Raw genomic sequence first — 20,460 nt, 5'->3', positions numbered from 1 at the left:
TTTTCTTTTGACCATCACGCAAGAGATTTTATTTTATGTGAATTGCCAGTGTGTACTTCCATATAAGTAAAACAATAATACATCTGTGCTGCATTTAAATCCTTAATACCCATAGAGTAAGGACAAAAACTGTCATCAGTGAAAAGCCTGTGGTAATCACTGAATTCAGGTTTATTTGTGTTTGACCTAGGAGAATGCAGTTGAAGTAGGAAGACATTGTTCTCTTTCTAAAATTTATACTACTTTCTCTGTAAAATGAAGTGCATTTGACCAATGCCAACCTAAATTTATTTTTAACCGATAATCTTTGAAGCATAATTTCTGTTATTTCTCCAAAAGCAGAAGCTTACTTATTAATATAGTACTTTTTGGTTGAAGTCCCAGTTCCTTGTAAAATAAGTAATAAAAATCTTTAAAACTGTTTTGTACTCTTAGGACATTTTGGATAGTAGGGAGAAATTGATAGCTTGCTGACACTATAGTTAGTAATTAATCTCTGATCATATCTAAAAAAGAGAAGCATTTATAGGATTTGGGGTAGGCTTTATTTATAAGGCCTGTAGTATTTCTTTGTGTGCCTTCTATTGAATGTAAGAGTTTGGGGGTTTATTTGCATTTATACTGTAGTTGTATGTATAATTTACCATTGTAGATTCCACCCTACCCTTTCTTCTGGTGTGACTTTCTTATTTATTTCATTCTTTCATTCATTTATTTATTCATTGTCCAGGCATTTGATGTGTTTCTACTGTTGTCAGACCCTAGTGTTGGATGCTGAGGGTGACATTGGCTTGTGCCCTGGAGGACCTCAAACTGGTCATGGAATCACTTGCACAAATAGAAAATTACAAAAAAGCAAGACAAGTGCTAAATAAAGATATGCAAAATGGCTAGTAAAAATAGAAAAGAGTCATTAATGTTGCCAGGCCTAATGGACTAAGGCTGACAAAAGCTAGAATTTGAGGAAACAAAGTATTTTTCAGGCCAGAGAAGTAGGGGAAGGGTTAATATATGTTTGATAACCAGCTATATTATATATAAGGCTCTTTATATACTGTTGTCTCACTATTCGATTTTTTTTACTTAATTGTTTTGCGCTGTTTAAATAGCTTCCAGAGGATTGACTGGGGTAGGGTGGCCTCTCAGGGAGTGGCAGTGAATTAGGGAAGGCAGTTTATCTTTTGTGTATTGCTATTAGGTCTGAGGTGAGGGGATAAAACAGTTGGGGAAATAGAGAGCCAGTGGTAAGCTTACCTGTGTCTTCTACCCTAATACCTCCCTGTCAGTGGTGATCAAGTCAGGATTCTGCTGTTAATACTGTCTGATCTTGGGTAAGCCATTTCTTCTCTCTGGATTCCATTTTCTTCCCCTTTAAAATGAGAGGATTGGTATAGTTGGGCATTTCCTGTTGGTGGCCTCTTAGTAATTGGAGAAAAAGGAGAAACAGCGACCAAACAAGTTTGGGAACAAAGAGTTAAAGTTAAATAGATTTCTTTATTACAACCTTCCACATTATGGCATGTGGATTGAATTCCTGGACTTTTTAGCCTGGCCTTGCCAGTGGAGTGAGTCAGTATTATGTTTCCAGCTCTGTCCTTTTCCTAAAGGTTTAGTGAAAAGAGAGTGGGCTTTAGAATCATACATATCTGGGTTTGAATCCTGACTGCTACATAGTAGCTATGTGGCCTTAGGTAAGTTATTTGACCTTTCTTAACTACATAGTTTCTTCATGTGTAAAGAAGGAAGGGGATAACACCTTGTGGAAATAATAAAGATTTAGTGACACCCATATGAAAATACCAAGTATATCTGGTAAATACTGGGTCAGAAAGGATATATAGTTTTTAAGTCCTACAAATTCCAGGGTCAGCATAGAATGTAATACCTGGTAGTATGTTATTTATACCCTGCTTGCATCTGGTGTTTGAGGTGGGCATTTATGTGTTTCATGTATAGTTATATACTTTTCCCCCCAAGAAAACAAATGTTCTTGAGGGCTCATCCTAATATTTTGCCATCCACATAGCACTCAGCACTCTACTGAAGACTCAGTAAGTGCTTGATGAATAGCTGACAGTTGCATCGAAACAGTGGAATGAGGTGAGATGTGGTTCTACCTGGTGTATACTTCATCTTACATCTTTCATAACCTTGGGTAGAAGTCACTGAATTTATGAGTATTAATTTTTACATTTTTTTTGGCTACTTATTTTAAGTTGGAAACAACTAGAATTGATTATAACTGAGCTGGCCTTTAAAGTAAACCATGAGGGGAAAGGGTTAGAATAAAGTATTGTTTAATGTTGTAAATTATACTATTGGAATACTAACGTTTTACATTTTGTTTTGTCTCTAAGCAAATGGTTATGAGCCTTAGAGTTTCTGAACTCCAAGTACTGTTGGGCTACGCTGGGAGAAACAAGCACGGACGCAAACACGAACTTCTCACAAAAGCCCTGCATTTGCTAAAGGCTGGCTGCAGTCCTGCTGTACAAATGAAAATTAAAGAACTCTATAGGCGGAGGTTCCCCCAGAAAATCATGACGCCCGCGGACTTGTCCATCCCCAATGTCCACTCAAGTCCTATGCCAGCAACTTTGTCTCCATCTACCATTCCACAACTCACTTATGATGGTCACCCTGCATCATCACCGTTACTCCCTGTTTCTCTTCTGGGACCTAAACATGAACTGGAACTTCCACATCTTACGTCAGCTCTTCACCCAGTCCATCCGGATATAAAACTTCAAAAATTACCATTTTATGATTTACTGGATGAACTGATAAAACCCACCAGTCTAGGTAAGATTATTCTATAATGGTTATTTGGTTACTTGGGGTGGGGGTGGGGAGATACATTTTCATTTTAGAGTTTCAATTTGACCCAGTTTATTATTCATAGTGGAATTTTCCTTTGGTAGTAGCATTCAGATTACAATAAGGATCTTTCAGTTTTAAACAAAATCAAATATATAAAAGCTATCTTTTAGGCAAAGAAAAAAAGTATAGTCACGTTTCCAGTGATGGTTGCTGACACAGTAAATACTAAAAAGGTTCCCAGAATATAAACTTTTAAAGTGTAATATTTTAGATTGTTGATTAATATTTTATAATAACCCTTACAAATTAAAAAAAACCTAGTAATACTACCAGCCTCTGAATTCAATTCTTAATTTTCAACGGTTGATGACATATAAAACAAATGACTGCTAGTTTTGATTATTTGAATGAGTAAATGGTTTTAATTATTATAAAAGGAGATTTAAGCTTTGATGTGTAGTATTTCAGTTTCAGCTTACTTTTTCAAGTGGATATGTGTGCTTTGCAGGTGCATACATGATCATGGTTTTATAATACGAATACTTAAAATTTTATTTGCTGTGTTTTATCATCGTTTGATTCATGTCTAACATATTAATAGAATTCAGTGTATTAATTGACCTGTAATTTTAATTTCTCCAATACTACCTTGCTTTATTTAACGTAGAATAAAACTGTTGTGATTTCTGATACCTTTGTCATAATATATTTAAGATATCAGATGTCCAGTTGCTGGTTTATTGTCATAAATTAGTGGTTGACAAGCTGTGGCCAGCAAGGCAAATTCAGCCTGTGGTCTGTTTTTTGTGGATCTAATAAGCTAGTGTGTGTGTGTGTGTGTGTGTGTGTGTGTGTGTGTGTGTGTGTGTGTGTGTGTTTTATATTCCCAAAGGGTTGTTAAAAAAACCAAAGACAGGAACAAAAAGAATAATACGTAGCAGAGACCATGTTTGTCTGCAAAACCTAAAATATTTACTGTCTGATGTTTACAGAAAAAGTTTGCTGACCCTTGTTATAAATCAATAAACATTTCAGCTTGGGGGGATTGGTTAGTGTTAAATTTTGAGAACATACTGAAATTCTTTGAATTGGGAAATGTTTGTTTTTAATTATATTTAACAGGATTTACCTGAATAAGTTTATAGGAATCATTTTCAAACAACATGAATTTTATATCGCATTATTTTATTTTAAAAATAACTATAACAAGGTAATCTAACACTTGTCAAGAACCCATTGTATGCTTATAAAACTTATACATGCTTATTATAAAAAATGAAAGTGTCAAAGTCCCTTCCTCATTAGTGGTTCAGTGTGTATGCATATATAAACAAGTTACATTTCTTGTTTTTCAAGAAGGAGTCATACTTTACACCGTATTCTGTGACTTGCCTTTTTTCCCCCTAATATAGACATCTCTCGTCTGTCTTGTTTCACATTTTTAATTGAAGGCCATGTATACACACATACAGTATGTGAGCAGATGCATATATATATACACACACACATTCTAGCTCATTTCTTATTAAAAAACTATATACTATTCCATGATTTAAATAAGTCCTCTGTTAAAAGACAGATTTTTCTAGTTTTTTGCTGCCAAAAACTGTGCTATAGTGAATATCATCTGAAATTTAAAAGGAAAAAAATGTTGGTGGCTTTTATTTGATTTGATTCCCAGTTCTCAGATTCTCTTCTGGTCTTAATTAATGTATCTTGCTGTTTTCATTTTCAGTAATACAAATTTCAGGTACCAGTGTGAATAGATGATGTTTATATATGTATCTAAATTTTGTTATAAAGAGTAGAAATGCAAACTGGACACAAATTATAGTTGTACTGGATAATAGTTTAAATAAGTTAGAATTGAGAGAATTTTAAGTTAATTTTTATTTCACTGAGGTACTTTGCTTGAATATATTTGTTGTGTTAATTTCTAATTGTCTACACTGACAGTCTTTTCATGCCTTTTTCTATCATAATTTAAATTTTGTATCTTACTGCTTTTTTTTTTTTTTTTTTTTTTTTAATTTTGTTTATTTACTTGAGACAGAGAGAGAGCATAGAGGGAGAAGGGAGAAGCAGGCTCCCCACTGAGCAAGGAGCCCAATGCAGGACTCGATCCCAGAACCCTGGGATCATGACCTGAGCTGAAGGCAGACGCTTAACCAACTGAGCCACCCAGGCGTCCCTCGGCAGTAAATTTTAAATAAATTTTTCCATCTTTATTCTTTATCTGGAAACTTATAAATTGCTTCAATCTGGTGTTTTTGTGTGATAATTTAAAAACAATGCTATAAAGTTTTTCCCATCCTTGATGACCAGTAAGTAAACCCTTGTATTTATAAAATTGACTGGATTGAAGTACTCAAATATTTCCCATGAGATTTATTTAATTAGGCTTTCTTTGTACTGTCAATTCTCGTTATTTGCACATTCTGTGTTTGTGAATGTCTGCTATCTCATTTATCTGTAAGTCCAAAATCATTACAACAGTTTCATGGTTATTTATGGACGTGCGCCGAGTGGTGAAAAATTTGAGTCTTCTGACTCGCACTTTCACACAAGGTGACTCTTGCCTTCTTGTTTTCAGCTCTCATACTGTAAGGACATGTCCTCTTTTGTGCTCTATTTAGTGCCATGTTTTTTGCATTTTTGTGCTTTTTGTTAGTGATTTCAGTGTTAAATAGCCCCCAACCATAGTGCTGAAGCTCTGTCTAGTGTTCCTAAATGCAAAAAGGCTGTGATGTACCTAATGGAGAAAAAATACATATGTATTCAGTTTTGTTCAGACATGAATTAATGCTATTGGCTGTGAGGTCAGTGTTAATGAATTATATTATTAAATTAAAATTATTATTAAGTAATACATAAATTATATATTAAATAAGGTGTCCTTGAACAGAAATGTATCTAAAACAAGGTTACATAGTGATTAGTTGATGAAAATGTGATCAGGGCTTGCAGGAACCTAGCCCTGTGTATTCCCTAGGAGCAATGGTTCAGTGTTCACTAATTCATTGTTTGTGGTGACTTTATATAACAATTACCACACATAATAAAAATTGACTGTAGGGGCACCTGGGTGGCTCAGTCGTTAAGCATCTGCCTTCGGCTCAGGTCATGATCCCAGGGTCCTGGGATCGAGCCCCGCATCGGGCTCCCTGCTCGGCGGGAAGCCTGCTTCTCCCTCTCCCACTCCCCCTGCTTGTGTTCCCTCTCTCGCTGTGTCTCCCTCTGTCAAATAAATAAATAAAATCTTAAAAAAAAAAAAAATTGACTGTATATTTAAAGTATAATTTGATTTGAATACTAGTTTTTATTGAATAAATCCATTGTTTGTGGTATACACACAATAAATAGGTGTTACAGAATTGCTTGGTGGTATATAAATAGATTTCTAATTTCTCATTGTTACCATAGAAAGAAAAGTCATCATTTTCGTTATGCATAAAACGATCTTACCAGAAAGTAATTTGTGGAGGTTTATTGATTCAGTAAATATTCAGGGGAGGGAATGTTCAGTGAATATGAAAAAGATTTATTGAAAAAAGATTTTGAGTAATTTGCAGAGTTTAGGATGAATATCTTTTAAAGCCCTATTTGGCAAAGAACAAAATAAAAGAATCTATAAGATGCTTTAATGTTATTAAAAGACTGTTTCTCCTTCAGTCTTCCGTGACTACTTCATCACAGAATTCACTTTTCTAAAGGATTACTTTTGCCGGTAGATCATTTGTTTTGAATATAGGAAAACAGTATTTTTTGAAAAATTAAATGGCTTCTGACATTCTCTTTGTTTCTAAACATATATATATATATATATTTAAAATCATTACAAGCTCACAAGAGTTAGTTTTGACCTATAGCCAGCTAGTTCATCACAATTATCACTTGAGTCCAGAATGTGACAAGTAAATTTAATTTTTCACCCCCCCCTTTTGGCCTTAACCATTAGATTTAAATGGATTTTGAGATGTTCTGATGTAACTTGAATGGTTTTCTGTATGGTTCATGTTTCTAGCCAAAATCACAGTAGTTTTGGTATCCCCAGTTTTATTAGGTAATTTTTATCCATTCTTAAACTCATTTTGTTATTTCTTGAACAATGAGTAATTTAATTTAAGTCTTCCATTTTGGAACCACATATTAAAGAGAGTTCTTTTCGCTGTCCTTAGTTAACTAGAAGAATTGGGAGATGAAGTAAAGGTGGTTGTAAAGTAAAATGCTTGGTTCATTATTTTTGCCTATCATTAAAATCCTGGGGGTTTTTTTGTTTTGTTTTTTTTTAAAGATTTTATTTATTTATTTGACACACAGAAAGAGATAGCGAGAGCAGGAACACAAGGGGGGAGCGGGAGAGGGAGAAGCAGGCCTCCCGCGGAGCAGGGAGCCCAATGCAGGGCTCGATCCCAGGACCCTGGGATCATGACCCGAGCTGAAGGCAGACGCCCAACAACTGAGCCACCGAGGCGCCCCAAAATCCTATTTGTTCTATTAGGCTTATTTTAAATGCTTTAAAACCTTTTCCATGAATCTTTCTAAGATTTCCCCCTATATCTGTCTGTTCCTTCCCCCATCCAGAATTGATTTCACTTTCTTGCATGTTCTTATAACATTTTGTTGTTAGTTCCTCAAAATGGTAGGGTTCTGCTGTATTCATCTATATATTCCCATAATAGCTATCTATGAATTTGTTACATGGTAGTTCGGTAAACATTTATTAGCTCTCCAGTTTATTTAAATACAGTAGATAGAGTCTTTTACTTCACTGTAATTCAGTGAATTTTAATCATTTTACCATTCAAATACAACCAAGGCATACCACGTTATCTATCATAAATAGTGGCTTATGGTAGGGATGGGAAATAGAGTAGGGAGAAAAGAGGTATCCTCCCCTTTATTGTTTCCACCCCCATTCTGATCCCTATGGTCAATCAGTGACTTGGATATTTAATATACTCTACATTTTTTCCCCTAATTACAAAGATATATATATCACATGTTTAATATATATCACATGTTTAAATCCACAGACACTACTTACTTCAGAGAGTAATTTAAAAATATTTCTGTTGTGTTCTAGTCAGTCATTGTTTTGTGTGTGTATGTGTTTGTGTTTATTTCTGATTTTGTTTTAATGAAGAGGAGAATCTCACATACTAACTGACTTAACCTAGGAGATTCTTAGCCACATACATTGTTGATCCATATCAATAAAAAATGGGGCACAGGAAATTTTAATCTTCATAGTATACTGAGCACCATGTGTTAGAAGTGTACTTTGTTTGAAATATCTTATTTGTACAATGTGTCACTCTTGGTGCTGCTCAGCTATCGAATTTACAATTATGAAAGTCAAAAGGACAAGTCATTTTGGATTAAAATTATCTTGTTATGTTCGTTCAGAGGCAAGAGATTTTCCTTCAGTTCTTTAATATTTTATTTAGAATAATAAAATTGTTTAGAGTGTATTGTTTTGGGTTTTTTTTAGAGTATTATTGTTTATATTGGTTATGTTGGTTGGCCTGTGTTAGAACATCATGGCAAAAACAGAAAATATTTTCACAGCGATCAAAAGAATGTTTGATTTGACTCAGACATGGGTAAACATCCATTAACACTCAGTTTTATGTTTAGTGTTTTAGTTATTTCTGTTTTCCTTGACTCAGGTAAATTTTTGAAAGAGCAACTACATTTTTTAAAAATGGTGTCTTTAAATATTTTTAATAGTTTTAATTATTTCAAAGGCTAACAGAAAACAGCTTTGCCTTCATTTAGAGTACTTGTGTAAAAGTTTATTGAGTCATCGCAAGGTTTGCTTTATATCAAATTTAAGCCAAATTATACCTTCTCAAGGGATGTCTTCAGGTTTTTATTTTTCATTGATTAATTCATTTTTTAAAAGATTTTATTTCTAAGTAATCTCTACACCCAAAGGGGGGCTCAAACTCACAACCCCAAGATCAAGAGTCACGTGCTCTATTGAGTGAGCCAGCCAGGTACCCCCCTTCTCAGGTTTTTAAAAGTCTTAAGTAGTACATCTGAATAAGTTCATATCATGTGTCTATGGATTTCCCATAGATTGGTATGAGGAATAATAATTGTTGAGCATTATTTCTGATGTTCTCATTCAGTGTTCTACTTGATTACCAAAGGATACAACATTTTCTCTTAACCAGATTAAAACCAACTGATAAAAATGATATTTAATAACTTAAACATTTTATTTTAATGTAAAACGTATTAATGTATATCCACTTGCCAGTCTTTTGGTGTAGGTCAGGGCCTTTCTTTGAGACTGTAGGTTTTCCAGTTTTAGTTTTGGTGGTTTTTTTTTTTAAAGACTTTTGTGCAGCAATTTGCAGAATCTGTTACAACTTGGGAAAAAAGTCTTTTATAGTTATACCACTCACTTAATTTAATTGCATTTTTTTTTAAAGCAGCTTGCTTTTGTTAGGTCTTTGCAGAGCATTCAGCTTAGTGTTCATAAAAACAGCAACTCTTTCTTTTTGCACTTATATTTCATCAGTTTTATAATATTTAAGTTTCATAATTGCAAGTGCAACTGGCATACACAGGTTTGAGAATAAACACCTCTGGCTCCCCAGTACTTCTGCACTGGAAAGTGGTCTGTTGGTACAAGCAGTCAGCTTGCCAGAGCACCAGTCAGGATGTATAGAGGCAACGGAGAACATCAGTTCAGTTAAGAGCAGGCCAGTAAGAGGGTTTCTACTGATTTTCTTTTGCGACCATTCTTACTTAACTCTCCAAAGACAAGGATATTAGAAGTTTATTTGTTCTCTTGAGAATAATTTAAGTGATTTCGTCTTTGGAGGAATAATGTGGATCATAATTTTTATGGTTGAGGTGTTTTTTGTTGTTTGTTTTTAAAGAAAGCTACTTTTGGGGTATCTGGGTGGCTCAGTTGGTTAAGCATCAGACTCTTGATTTTGGCTCAGGTCATGCGTGATCTCAGGGTTGTGAGATGGAACCCCACTTCGGGCTCTGTGCTGGGTGTGGAGCCTGCTTAAGATTGTTTCTCTCTCTCCGTCTGACCCCCTCCGTTCCCCGCTGGCACATGCCCTCTCTCTTTAAAAAAAAAAAAAAAAGAAAAGAAAAACTACTTTTATCTTCCTGTCACCTCTTTGAGAGGGGTAGATGGGAAGAAGTTTAGAAGAAGTAAGGAACTAATAAGTTAATGACGTTTTTAATCATACAATTTTATGTTTGTAGTCTTTAGAACTCATTATAGTTTAATTCTTTTCTCATTGAGGACACGGACTGTAAATAAAAGGATAAAATGAAGTAAATTCACAGGCATTTTCTCTGAAATCTGGTTTTTAACTAAGAATTATCATAAAAAATTGGAAATTGTGAAGATGGTCTCCTCTTGGTCCTCCTCAATTCTTAACATGTAATATTTTTTGGAAAGCATTTGGATGCTGCAGACTGAAGTATCTGGAATACTAAGACACATTTTAATTGATCACATGGATGTCATTTCTTCAGTTTGTGATTAAACAAGTCACTTGTTTATGTTTTATCATTTTTTTTTAAAGTTTTTTTTTATTTATTTGAGAGAGAGAATGAGAGAGAGAGAGAGAGCATGAGAGGGGGGAGGGTCAGAGGGAGAAGCAGACTCCCTGCCGAGCAGGGAGCCCGACGCGGGACTCGATCCAGGGACTCCAGGATCATGACCTGAGCCGAAGGCAGTCACTTAACCAACTGAGCCACCCAGGCGCCCTATCATTTTTTTTTTTTTTAAGATTTTATTTTTAAGGAATCTCTACATCCAACATGGGGAATTTACAACTTAACAACTGTCGCATACTCTACCAACTGAGCCAGCCAGGCGCCCCCTATCTTTCTCTTTTTAAATCTTGGAAGGTGGCTTCTGTTTAAGTTTTAATGTTTGTTAAACAGTCTTTTGCATTAAACACCATGAATATCTTTCGTCTGGGTTACATATATTTGGATTTTCCTGAGCTTTGTTACAACTAGTTCTAACTTCATTGTGGGACAATATACCGATACTTCCTAGGGAAGACCAACAACCTAGGTATATTGGGTTTATAGTCTCAGTATTTTACAAAGCTAGGTTGATTTCTTTCCTTTTTAAAATAGAACACTTCTATATAGAAAATGACAATTATTTTAGGCTTGGGAAGATGTATGAATAATTTATAGAAAAGGTTTGAAATATATAATTCATATATATATAATTCATATATATAAAATTCATATATATAGATGTGTGTGTAGTGTGTGTGTGTGTGTGTGTATAAATTTGGGTTTTGCCTTAGGAAGAAAGGCAGCAGATGCTTCAGCACTTTTAAATAGTTAAAATGATCCATCTTGTTTTGTGCAGCACGGGTAAGGTTTCTGCTATATCTTAATAACGTTGGTTACCAGTGTTTTCTGCCAAGGGCTCCTCTGGCATTGGATTAGATTTCACAGTTTCCTTCTCCTCTCATTTTTTTATAATTGAGTTTGCCTTCCTCCACAGGCCTGATAGCCACTGCCTGGAGATAAGGTGATGCAAATTCAAGGACGCAGGCTCTGATAAGTATTGGAAAGGGCATTCACAGGTTTTATGATTCACTCTTCTGTGCTTTTAGAAAATTTGCCTTCTAACAATTCAATACAAGCTGTGCTCTTCTGTACTTGAATTTTGGAAAATCAGAGCACTAATTTTTTCTGTAGGTGGGTTTTTTTCCAAGAAACTTTTCTTCCTAATTTGGCAGCACTGGCTTCTGACTTTCAAAACAAAATCTAAGGTTTACCTTCTAAATCTATATTCCTTTGTAGATAATATTCTGTCTTCTTATTTAATATTTTGATTAATGTTTCTATAGTGGTCCAGAAGCCCGAAGGCATCTGTGTTTAGTAAATAGGTGTGTTTGTTTTTAAGGGTTCTTAGTTCTTGGGAACTAAGAATGAAAGACTTCTTTGGGTTGGAAAGGCATCTTGACAGTCAGAATCAGTAAAGAACCGCTCTGTGTAATTGTAAATATGAAATCAAAAATCTTAAATTGTGACATTAATGAGCCAGCCGTTTAGATTCAGAAGCAAGGACGTACAGTTTAACAAAGAAATCCAACATATAAGATTTTACTGGGATGGAATTTAAAGATCAGACATATAGTATATATGGTGTTTGAAATGCAGCATTTCAGACTTTGCCAGTGGGTTCTACACTACTTTGGCCCAGTCTCCCCAGCACAAATAGAGTTTCATATGAGTTGCAGACCAGCTAGCTGGAGGACTTGGGTGTGGTAATCACGGGGCAGGTAGGATGGTCCATCAAAGGAAGAACCCAATTTTGGCAATCCATTTTTTTCCTTTTTTTAAATATATATGTATATATATTTATTTTTATTTTTAAAAAGATTTTATTTATTCATTTGAGAGAGAGAGAGACAGAGCACAAGCAGGGAGAGAGGCAAAGAGAGGGGGGAGAAGCAGACTCCCCACTGAGCTGGGAGCCCAATTTGGGGCTTGATCCTAAGACCTGGAGATCATGACCTGAACCGAAGACAGATGCTTAACCATCTGAACCACCCAGGGGCCCCTTCTTTCCTTTTTTTTTTTTTTTTTTTTTAAAAGAAATTTGTCAGTAGATATCTGGGTGACTGGAAGATAATTTTAAGCCATTGCTTTTCTTGAGCCATACTACTTTATTGCTACAGTACTTGCAGATTTGAGCAGAGATTAGTTCTAATTCTTTGGCACTACTGCTGCTAAATTTATAAAGACAAAAATGTAAATAAGCTTTAGATGTGCCAGATATGGGGATATTGCAGTTCAAAAGAAGCTGGATGTTGAATGTAATGTTAGAATTAAATCACTTTAAGGTAGGTAAAAATAAAAAGGCTAAATTATTTCTACATGTCCTTTGCAGTTCCTAGAATTTTGCTTCACTGTTTATTTTACAGCCGTATTTTTGAATATTTTATTTCTCCTCTTAAATTTTGTTTTAATTTTAGAATTAATGATTTTAATACATAAGATGGATCAGAAGGGAAAATCACTTGTGTATAATATAAATACTCATAACATTTTATGCTGCTTTTCACCACCTCCCCACATAAACTTTATCTTTTTAAAGATTTTATTTATTTATTTGAAAGAGCGTGAGGGAGAGAGCACATGAGCAGGAAGGAGAGGGAGCAGGAATAAGAATCTGAAGCAGACTCCACGCTGAGCACAGAGCCCAGCTCGGGGCTCAGTCACATGACCGCAGGATCACAACCTGCGCTGAAACCAAGAGTCGGCTGCTTAACCAACTGAGCCACCCAGGCGTCCCTATACCACATAAACTTTAAATGTAAAGTTAGCAATTTATGTTTATATACAATTTTAGGAAATCACAAAGAAAATGATGGATAGAGTTGATTACATAAAGATGTTAAACCTCTATGTGTGCATCATGGTTTTTTAAAAAAACCCCAAGTATAAAAGTAAATACCAAATAGAAAATATTTTAATCAAACATAAGACTAAAGGAAAGAACTCTCACAAATCAATATGGGGGAGTCTACTAAGATTCTATTAGGCAAAATGTATGAATAGGGAAAGTTAGTATGTTAGTAAAGAGGAAATGCAACTAGGAAACATCAAGGTTTTAAATCTTGTCTGTAGTACTAGATATAAAAATATATATTTCTGTCCCATATTGATAAGATTTGTTAAAATGTATATAAACTGCTGGTAGCAATATCAGCTCTTTGAGAGTACAGGTTGGCAATATGTAGCAAGAGCTTAAAAATACTTCTGAGGGGCGCCTGAGTTGCTCAGTCAGTTAAGCGTCTGCCTTCAGCTCAGGTCATGTTCCCAGGGTCCTGGGATCGAGCCCTACGTCAGGTGTGAGCCCTACGTCAGGTGTCCTGCTCAGTGGGGAGCCTGCTTCTCCCTTTCCTCCCAGCTTGTGCTTGCTAGTGTTCTCTGTCGCTATCTCTGTCTGTCTCTCTCTCTCTCAAATAAATAAAATCTTGAAAAAAATACTTTCTGATCTATTAATTCCACCTTTGGGAACCAAAAGTCTAAGAATATTCACTGTAACATTATTACTAATACAAAAATTAGAAATAACCTAAATATCCAATAATAGAAAACACTTAACCTGTGATATAGCTAACTATGTAGAATTTTTTTTTTTTTTTTTAAAGATTTTATTTATTTGACAGAGAGAGACACAGCGAGAGAGGGAACACAATCAGGGGGAGTGGGAGAGGGAGAAGCAGGCTTCCCGCTGAGCAGGGAGCCTGATGCAGGGCTCCATCCCAGCACCCTGGGATCATGACCTGAGCCGAAGGCAGACGCTTAACTGAGCCACCCAGGTGCCCCTATGTAGAATATTTTAAGGCTGAGTTAAAAATGATTATTATGAAGGGGTGCCTGGGTGGCTCAGTCAGTTAAGTGGCTGACTCCTGATTTGGGCTCAGGTCATGATCTCAAGGTCCTGGGATCCAGCCCCATGTCAGGTTCAGTGGGGAGTGTACTTGAGGATTTTCTCTCTCCCTCTCTCTAAAATGAATAAATAAATCTTTTAAAAAATGATTATCATGAAGTCTTTAATATATGAGTTAGGGAGAGAAATGAGATACATAAATAAAAATTATTGGACACCAACTTGGACAAGCATTAAGCTAGGAGCTTTATATTTGTTATCTCATTTAAGCTTCCAAACAACTTTGGAAGTTTAGACCAATAGCCTAAATATTTCGTAAGAAGTAGCTGAGGTCTGCACAAGGTAATTCACAAAACTTAAGTGATGGGGCCAGAATTTGAATACAAGTTCGCTTCCAAAGCCAGTGTTCTTCCTATTATATAACATAAGATATTAAAAATAAAAAGGTTTTTTAAATTGTTCTTTCAAGTACGTTATCAGTTTTATAACGTCTTTTGCTCTCAATTTTATTTAGGAAAAAAACTTGATTTTTTTCTTTAGTAGAATTCATTGTGGGACGCCTGGGTGGCTCAGTTGGTTGAGTCTGCCTTCGGCTCAGGTCACGATCCCCAGGTCCTGGGATTGAGTCCCACATCTGTCTCCTTGCTCAGTGGGGATCCTGCTTCTCCCTCTGCCTACCGCTCCCCCTGCTTGTGTGCTCTCTCTCTCTCTCTCTCTGACAAATAAATAAATAAATCTTTAAAAAAAAAAATTCATTGGATCTACAAATGGGATCACTGTTTTGAAATCTACTTTTGGAGTACTATTGAAAGTGTTTTTGTATTCCATATATGTACATTGAAAGAGTGTTTGAGATTTTAATTTTACATGATAATCTTTACCAGCACACACTATAAGTGAAATGGAGTTTTTGTTTTTTTTTTTTTAAAGATTTTTGTTTATTTATTTGACAGAGACACAGTGAGAGAAGGAACACAAGCAGGGGGAGTGGGAGAGGGAGAAGCAGGCTTCCCGCAGAGCAGGGAGCCCGATGCGGGGCTTGATCCCAGGACCCTGGGATCATGACCTGAGCCGAAGGCAGATGCCAAACGACTGAGCCACCCAGGCGCCACCGTGAAATGGAGTTTTATTTCAACAAATCAATTTGGACTTGTATGAAATTCACAGCACATATGAGGAATTCCGATTTATTACCTCTAGATGTTAGCCCTTAGATTTAAAAAAAAATATGTTAAAATTATAGACCCTTCATAACGCAATACCCAAATATTTTAAAGAAAACTCAACTTTTTTCCAGTGGTGTCTAGGTTTTAGTTTTTTGCTAACATTCATTCTCTTAAAGTGTCATGTATTTGTAGTTAATCTCAAAGTCTTTCTGATGATTTTTAATATTTTGGAGTAGAGAAAAAATGAATTTTTTTAAGTTCCTCTAAAATTACTTGAATGAAAGAGAAATAAAATGGAGTTATAGAACACTCCTTATTTCTTTTGGTAATTTTCTTCAGTTCTTTCTCTCTCTTTTTTTTCTTTTTCTGATTTTTATCCTTTTCATATGGATCAAGCCACTGTAAAACACTCCAAAAGAACAAAGATCTTAATAAAGTATGTTTTCCTTTTTATGTGAATACCCATGGTCATAGAAGTAGAATCTTCTCCATCCCTTCCTGCCAAGAAATTTGTGACTTTTTAAACAACATAACTTTAAAAATTATTCTTGGTTTTTAAAAATTTATTCATTCAGGGGCGCCTGGGTGGCTCAGTTGGTTAACCATCTGCCTTCAACTCAGGTCATGATCTCAGGGTCCTGAGATCCAGCTCCACGTCAGCCTCCCTGCTCAGTGGGGAGTCTGCTCTCTCTCTCTCACGTGCACTCTCTCAAGTAAATAAAATCTTTTTTAAAAAATTTATTCATTCAACTAATATTTATTGAAGTGCCTTTTGGTTTTGTTTTTTTTTTTAAGATTTATTTATTTATTTGACAGAGAGAGACAGCGAGAGAGGGAACACAAGCAGGGGGAGTGGGAGAGGGAGAAGCAGGCCTCCCGCAGAGCAGGGAGCCTGATGCAGGGCTCGATCCTAGGACCCCAGGATCATCACCCGAGCCGAAGGCAGACGCTTAACAACTTAGCCACCCAGGCACCCTGGTTTTTTTTTTTTTTTTTAAAGATTTTATTTATTTGAGAGAGAGCGTGAGCCCGCAAGCAGTGGGGAGGGGCAGAGGCAGAGTGAGAAGCAGACTCCCGGCTGAGCAGGGAGCCCGACATGGGACTCAATCCCAAGACCCTGAGATCATGACCTGAGCTGAAGGCAGATGCTTAATCACTGAGCCACTCAGGTGCCCTATTAAGTGCCTTTTGTGCCAAACACCATTTTGGTTGCTGGGAAAGACTAAGACATGGTTTGGGCTGCCTGGCTGGCTCAGTCAGAATAACGTGTGACCCTTGTTCTTGTGGTTGTATGTTTGAGCTCCATGTTGGGTATAAAGATTACTTAAATGAATAACTAAAAACTTAGAAAAAAGACATGGTTCTTCAAGGAGTTCATGATTTAGTGGAGGAATAAAAAATCCATTAGTTCATCTTAGAAATACAAGACCAAGTAAACTAAAAGACATAACCTAAGAATAAAAATGAAAGGGATTTTATTTACCAGGGATCATGAATTTAACATTTTTGTTTTATGAATAGTGGAATCAGAATTACTGAAGGTGCTCATTAAAAATAGAGATTTTCCACAGCCCAGATCTGAATTGTATTTAGTGTCATAGTACATTTCACCCTTGAACTACATGGTTTAAACTGGATGGGTCCACTTAATGCAGTTTTTTGTTTTTTTGGTTTTTTTTGGATAAATATAGTACTGCACTGTAAATGTATTTTCTTTTCCTTATGCTTTCTTCTCCCTTTATTGTAAGAGTACAGTATATAATACATATATCATGCAAAATGTGTTGACTGTTTATGTTATCAGTAAGGCTTCTGGTCAACAGTAGGCTATTAGAAAAGTTTTGGGCGAGTTCCGTTATATGCATATTTTCAGCTGCATTGGGGTCAGTGCCCCTAACCTCTGTGTTGTTCAAGGGTCAGGGTATATACATACCTTCCCATAAAGGTCACCTCATTTCTTTGAACTCCTTCAGAATGTATCATGTATAATCATAAACTTAAGCTTTCTCCTTTCCATGAACATACAGGTTGTTTCCATTTTTTTGCTACTTATAACAGTGAACATCCTTAAATATATAACATTTAACACATACATATAGTATGTATGTTATTTCTTTAAATCTGAAGTAGTTTTACTAGGTGAAAGGATATCATATTTCTAATTTGCTACTGTCAATTGCATCCCTGACCCTAAAACAAAGAGTTATACTCCTGTGAACATTCTTGAGTGCCTATTACCCACAGTTTTATCAATAATTTAAGAAATTTTGTAAACTGAAAAAATGAAAATATTTTGTTTTAATTTGTATACCTTTGCTTACTGCTAAAGTTGAATGTTTTTATGATCATTAACCAATTGTAGTTCCTATTGCTTGTTCATATTCTTGCTCATTCTCCTAGTCTGTTTTTTTCTTATTGATTTGTTTATTGTGAGTACTGCATACTAGTCAGCTCTTTATTATATGTTGTAAATATTTTATCTCAGCTTGTTACTTACCTTATTATGTAATTTATAAAATCTTTCATTACACAGAAGTTGAAAACAAGTTGTTAAATCTGTTAGCTATTACTTTTATGGTGTTTGATAACAGCCTCATTGAGATATAGTTCACATACTGTAAATTTCACCCTGTTAAAAGTATACAATTCAGTGGTTTTTTAGTATATTCATGGAGTTATGCATCCATCACCACAGTTTAATTTAAAAAATTTTCATCACTCTGAAAAGAAACACTGTACTGATTAGCAATCATTCCTCTCTCTTCCCAGTCCTTGAAAACCACTAATCATCTTTCTGTCTCTGTAGATTTGCCTATTCTGCCTGTTTCATATAAATGGACTCATATAATATATGGCCTTTTGTGCCTGGCTTCTTTTACTTAGCTTGATGTTTTCAGGGTTCATCAGTGTTATAGCATGCATCAGTAGTACTTCATTCTTTTGGGGGGGTATATAATTTTTAATGAGGTATGTCTAATTTCCTTTTTAAAGAAAAAAAAGATTTATTTATTTGAGAGAGTGTGTGCCAGCAGAGGGAGGGGAAGAGCGAGAGGGAGAGAGACTCTCCAGCAGATTGGCTGCCAAGTGCAGAGCTGGACATGGGGCTCAATCCCATGACCTCAAGATCATGAGCTGAGCCGAAACCAAGAGTCTGACACCTAAGTGAGCCACCCAGGCACCCCTCGAATTTCCTTTTTAATTTTAAAAATTATGGTAAAGTTGGGGCGCCTGGGTGGCTCAGTCGGTTGGTTGAGCGTCCGACTCTTGGTTTCAGCTCAGGTCATGATCTCTCTGTGTTGAGCTGAGTGTGGATCCTGCTTGGGATTCTCTCTGTCCTCTCCCTTTGCCTCTCCCCTCCTGCTCATGCTCTCTCTCTCTCAAAAAAAAATTGAGGTAAAATATTTGCCCTCTTAACCATTTTTAAGTGTACAATTCAGTAGTGTTAAGTATATTCAGATTGTTTGCAACAGACTGCTAGAACTTTTTATCTTGCAAAACTGAAACGATACTCATTAAACAATTGCTCATTTTCTCCTACCCTTAGCCCCTTGGTAACCACTATTGTATTTTTTGTTTCTAAAAATTGGACTAGTTTAGAATCTAAGTGGAATCCTTCAGTATTTGTCTTTGTGACTGGCCTATTTCACTTAACACAGCACCCTCAAGGTTCATCCTTGAGGCATGTGACAGGATTTCCTTCCTTTTTAAGGCTAATACTCCTTTGTATGCATATACTACATTTGGCTAAACCATTCATCTGTAGATGAACATTTAGGTTGCTTTCACTTCTTGGCTATTGTGAATAATGCTGCTATGAACATGGTGTGCAAGTATCTCTTTGAGATTCTGCTTTCAATTCTTTTGGATATATATCCAAAAAGTGAGAATGCTGAATCATATGGTAATTCTATTTATTTGAGTAGCCACCATACTGTTTTCCATAGTGGCTGCATCATTTTATGTTCCCACTAACAGTGTGCAAGGGTTCCAGTTTCCCTGTATCCTCACTAACATTTATTTTCTCTCTCTCTCTCTCTTTTTTTTTTTTTTTTTTTGTGTGGCTATCTTAATGGCTGTGAAGTGGTATTTCATTGTGGTTTTTTGATTTGCATTTCTCTATTAATTTATAATGATGAACATGTATTCATGTGCTTGTGGCCATTTGTCTATCTTATTTGGAAAATCATCTATTCAAGTCCTTTGCCTATTTTTTAATTGGGTTTTTTGTTGTTGTTGAGTTTTTGGAGTTCTTTATTTATTTTGGATATTACCCTATGATCAGATATATGATTTCCAGATATTTTCTGCCATTCCATAGGTTGCCTTTCATTCTATTGGTTGTTTCCTTTGATGAGTAGAAGATCTTAAGTTTGATGTAGTCCCATGTATCTGTTGCCTGTGCTTTTGGTGTTATATCCAAAAAAATCATTGCCAAATCTATTATCATGAAGTGTCTCCCCCATGTTTTCTTCTAGAAGTTTTATAGCTTTGGGTCTTTAATCCATTTTTAGTTAATTTTTGTATATATTGTAACGGAAGGTCTCATTATTTTGCATGTGGATATTTAGCATCCCCAGCACCACTTGTTGAAGGTACTGTTCTTTCCCCATTGTGTGGTCCTAGCACTTTTTTTTGAAGATCATTTGACCTGATGTGTGAGGGTTTATTTCTGAGCAGGTATAACCTGTTCCATTGGTCTGTATGTCTGTCTTTATGCCAGTAACACACTGTTTTGGTTATTATAGCTTTGCTATGTGTTTTGACATCAGGAAATACTGAAGCTTCTGACTTTTTCAAGATTGTTTTGGCTCCTCAGAGTCCTTTGAGATTTCATATGAATTTTAAGATGATTTTGTTACAGAAAATGCCACTGGGATTTTGATAGGGTTTGCACTGAATCTGTAGATCACTGTGAAATACTGTACTGAAGTATGGACATTTTAATAATATTAAGTCTTCTGATCCATGAGCACTGGGTGTATTTCCATTTATTTGTGTTGATTTCAACATTTCTTTGTAATTTTCCCCATATGTCTTTTACCTCTTTGGTTAAGTTTATCC

At 35.6% G+C, this 20,460-nt stretch overlaps 1 protein-coding gene across 2 annotated transcripts in view; it reads left to right on the top strand.

The window, feature by feature from the left end:
* Nucleotides 1-20,460, top strand: part of PIAS1 (protein inhibitor of activated STAT 1) — a 119,266-nt gene that overhangs the window by 28,399 nt on the left and 70,407 nt on the right. The window contains exons 1-2 of one of the 2 annotated variants that reach the window (XM_036087086.2): nt 2,032-2,100; nt 2,358-2,802. In XM_036087086.2, coding sequence (XP_035942979.1) covers nt 2,361-2,802 — 442 coding nt within the window. In that variant the 5' untranslated portion in view covers nt 2,032-2,100; nt 2,358-2,360. Of the gene's footprint in view, nt 1-2,031; nt 2,101-2,357; nt 2,803-20,460 lie in introns of those variants that run through there. The other variant, XM_036087085.2, reaches the window with a different exon arrangement.

The sequence above is a fragment of the Halichoerus grypus genome, chromosome 8, assembly GCF_964656455.1.
Source record: "Halichoerus grypus chromosome 8, mHalGry1.hap1.1, whole genome shotgun sequence".
Taxonomy (NCBI): domain Eukaryota; kingdom Metazoa; phylum Chordata; class Mammalia; order Carnivora; family Phocidae; genus Halichoerus; species Halichoerus grypus.
Note: the sequence above shows the minus strand (reverse complement) of the source record. Positions and strands in the feature narration are given on the sequence as shown.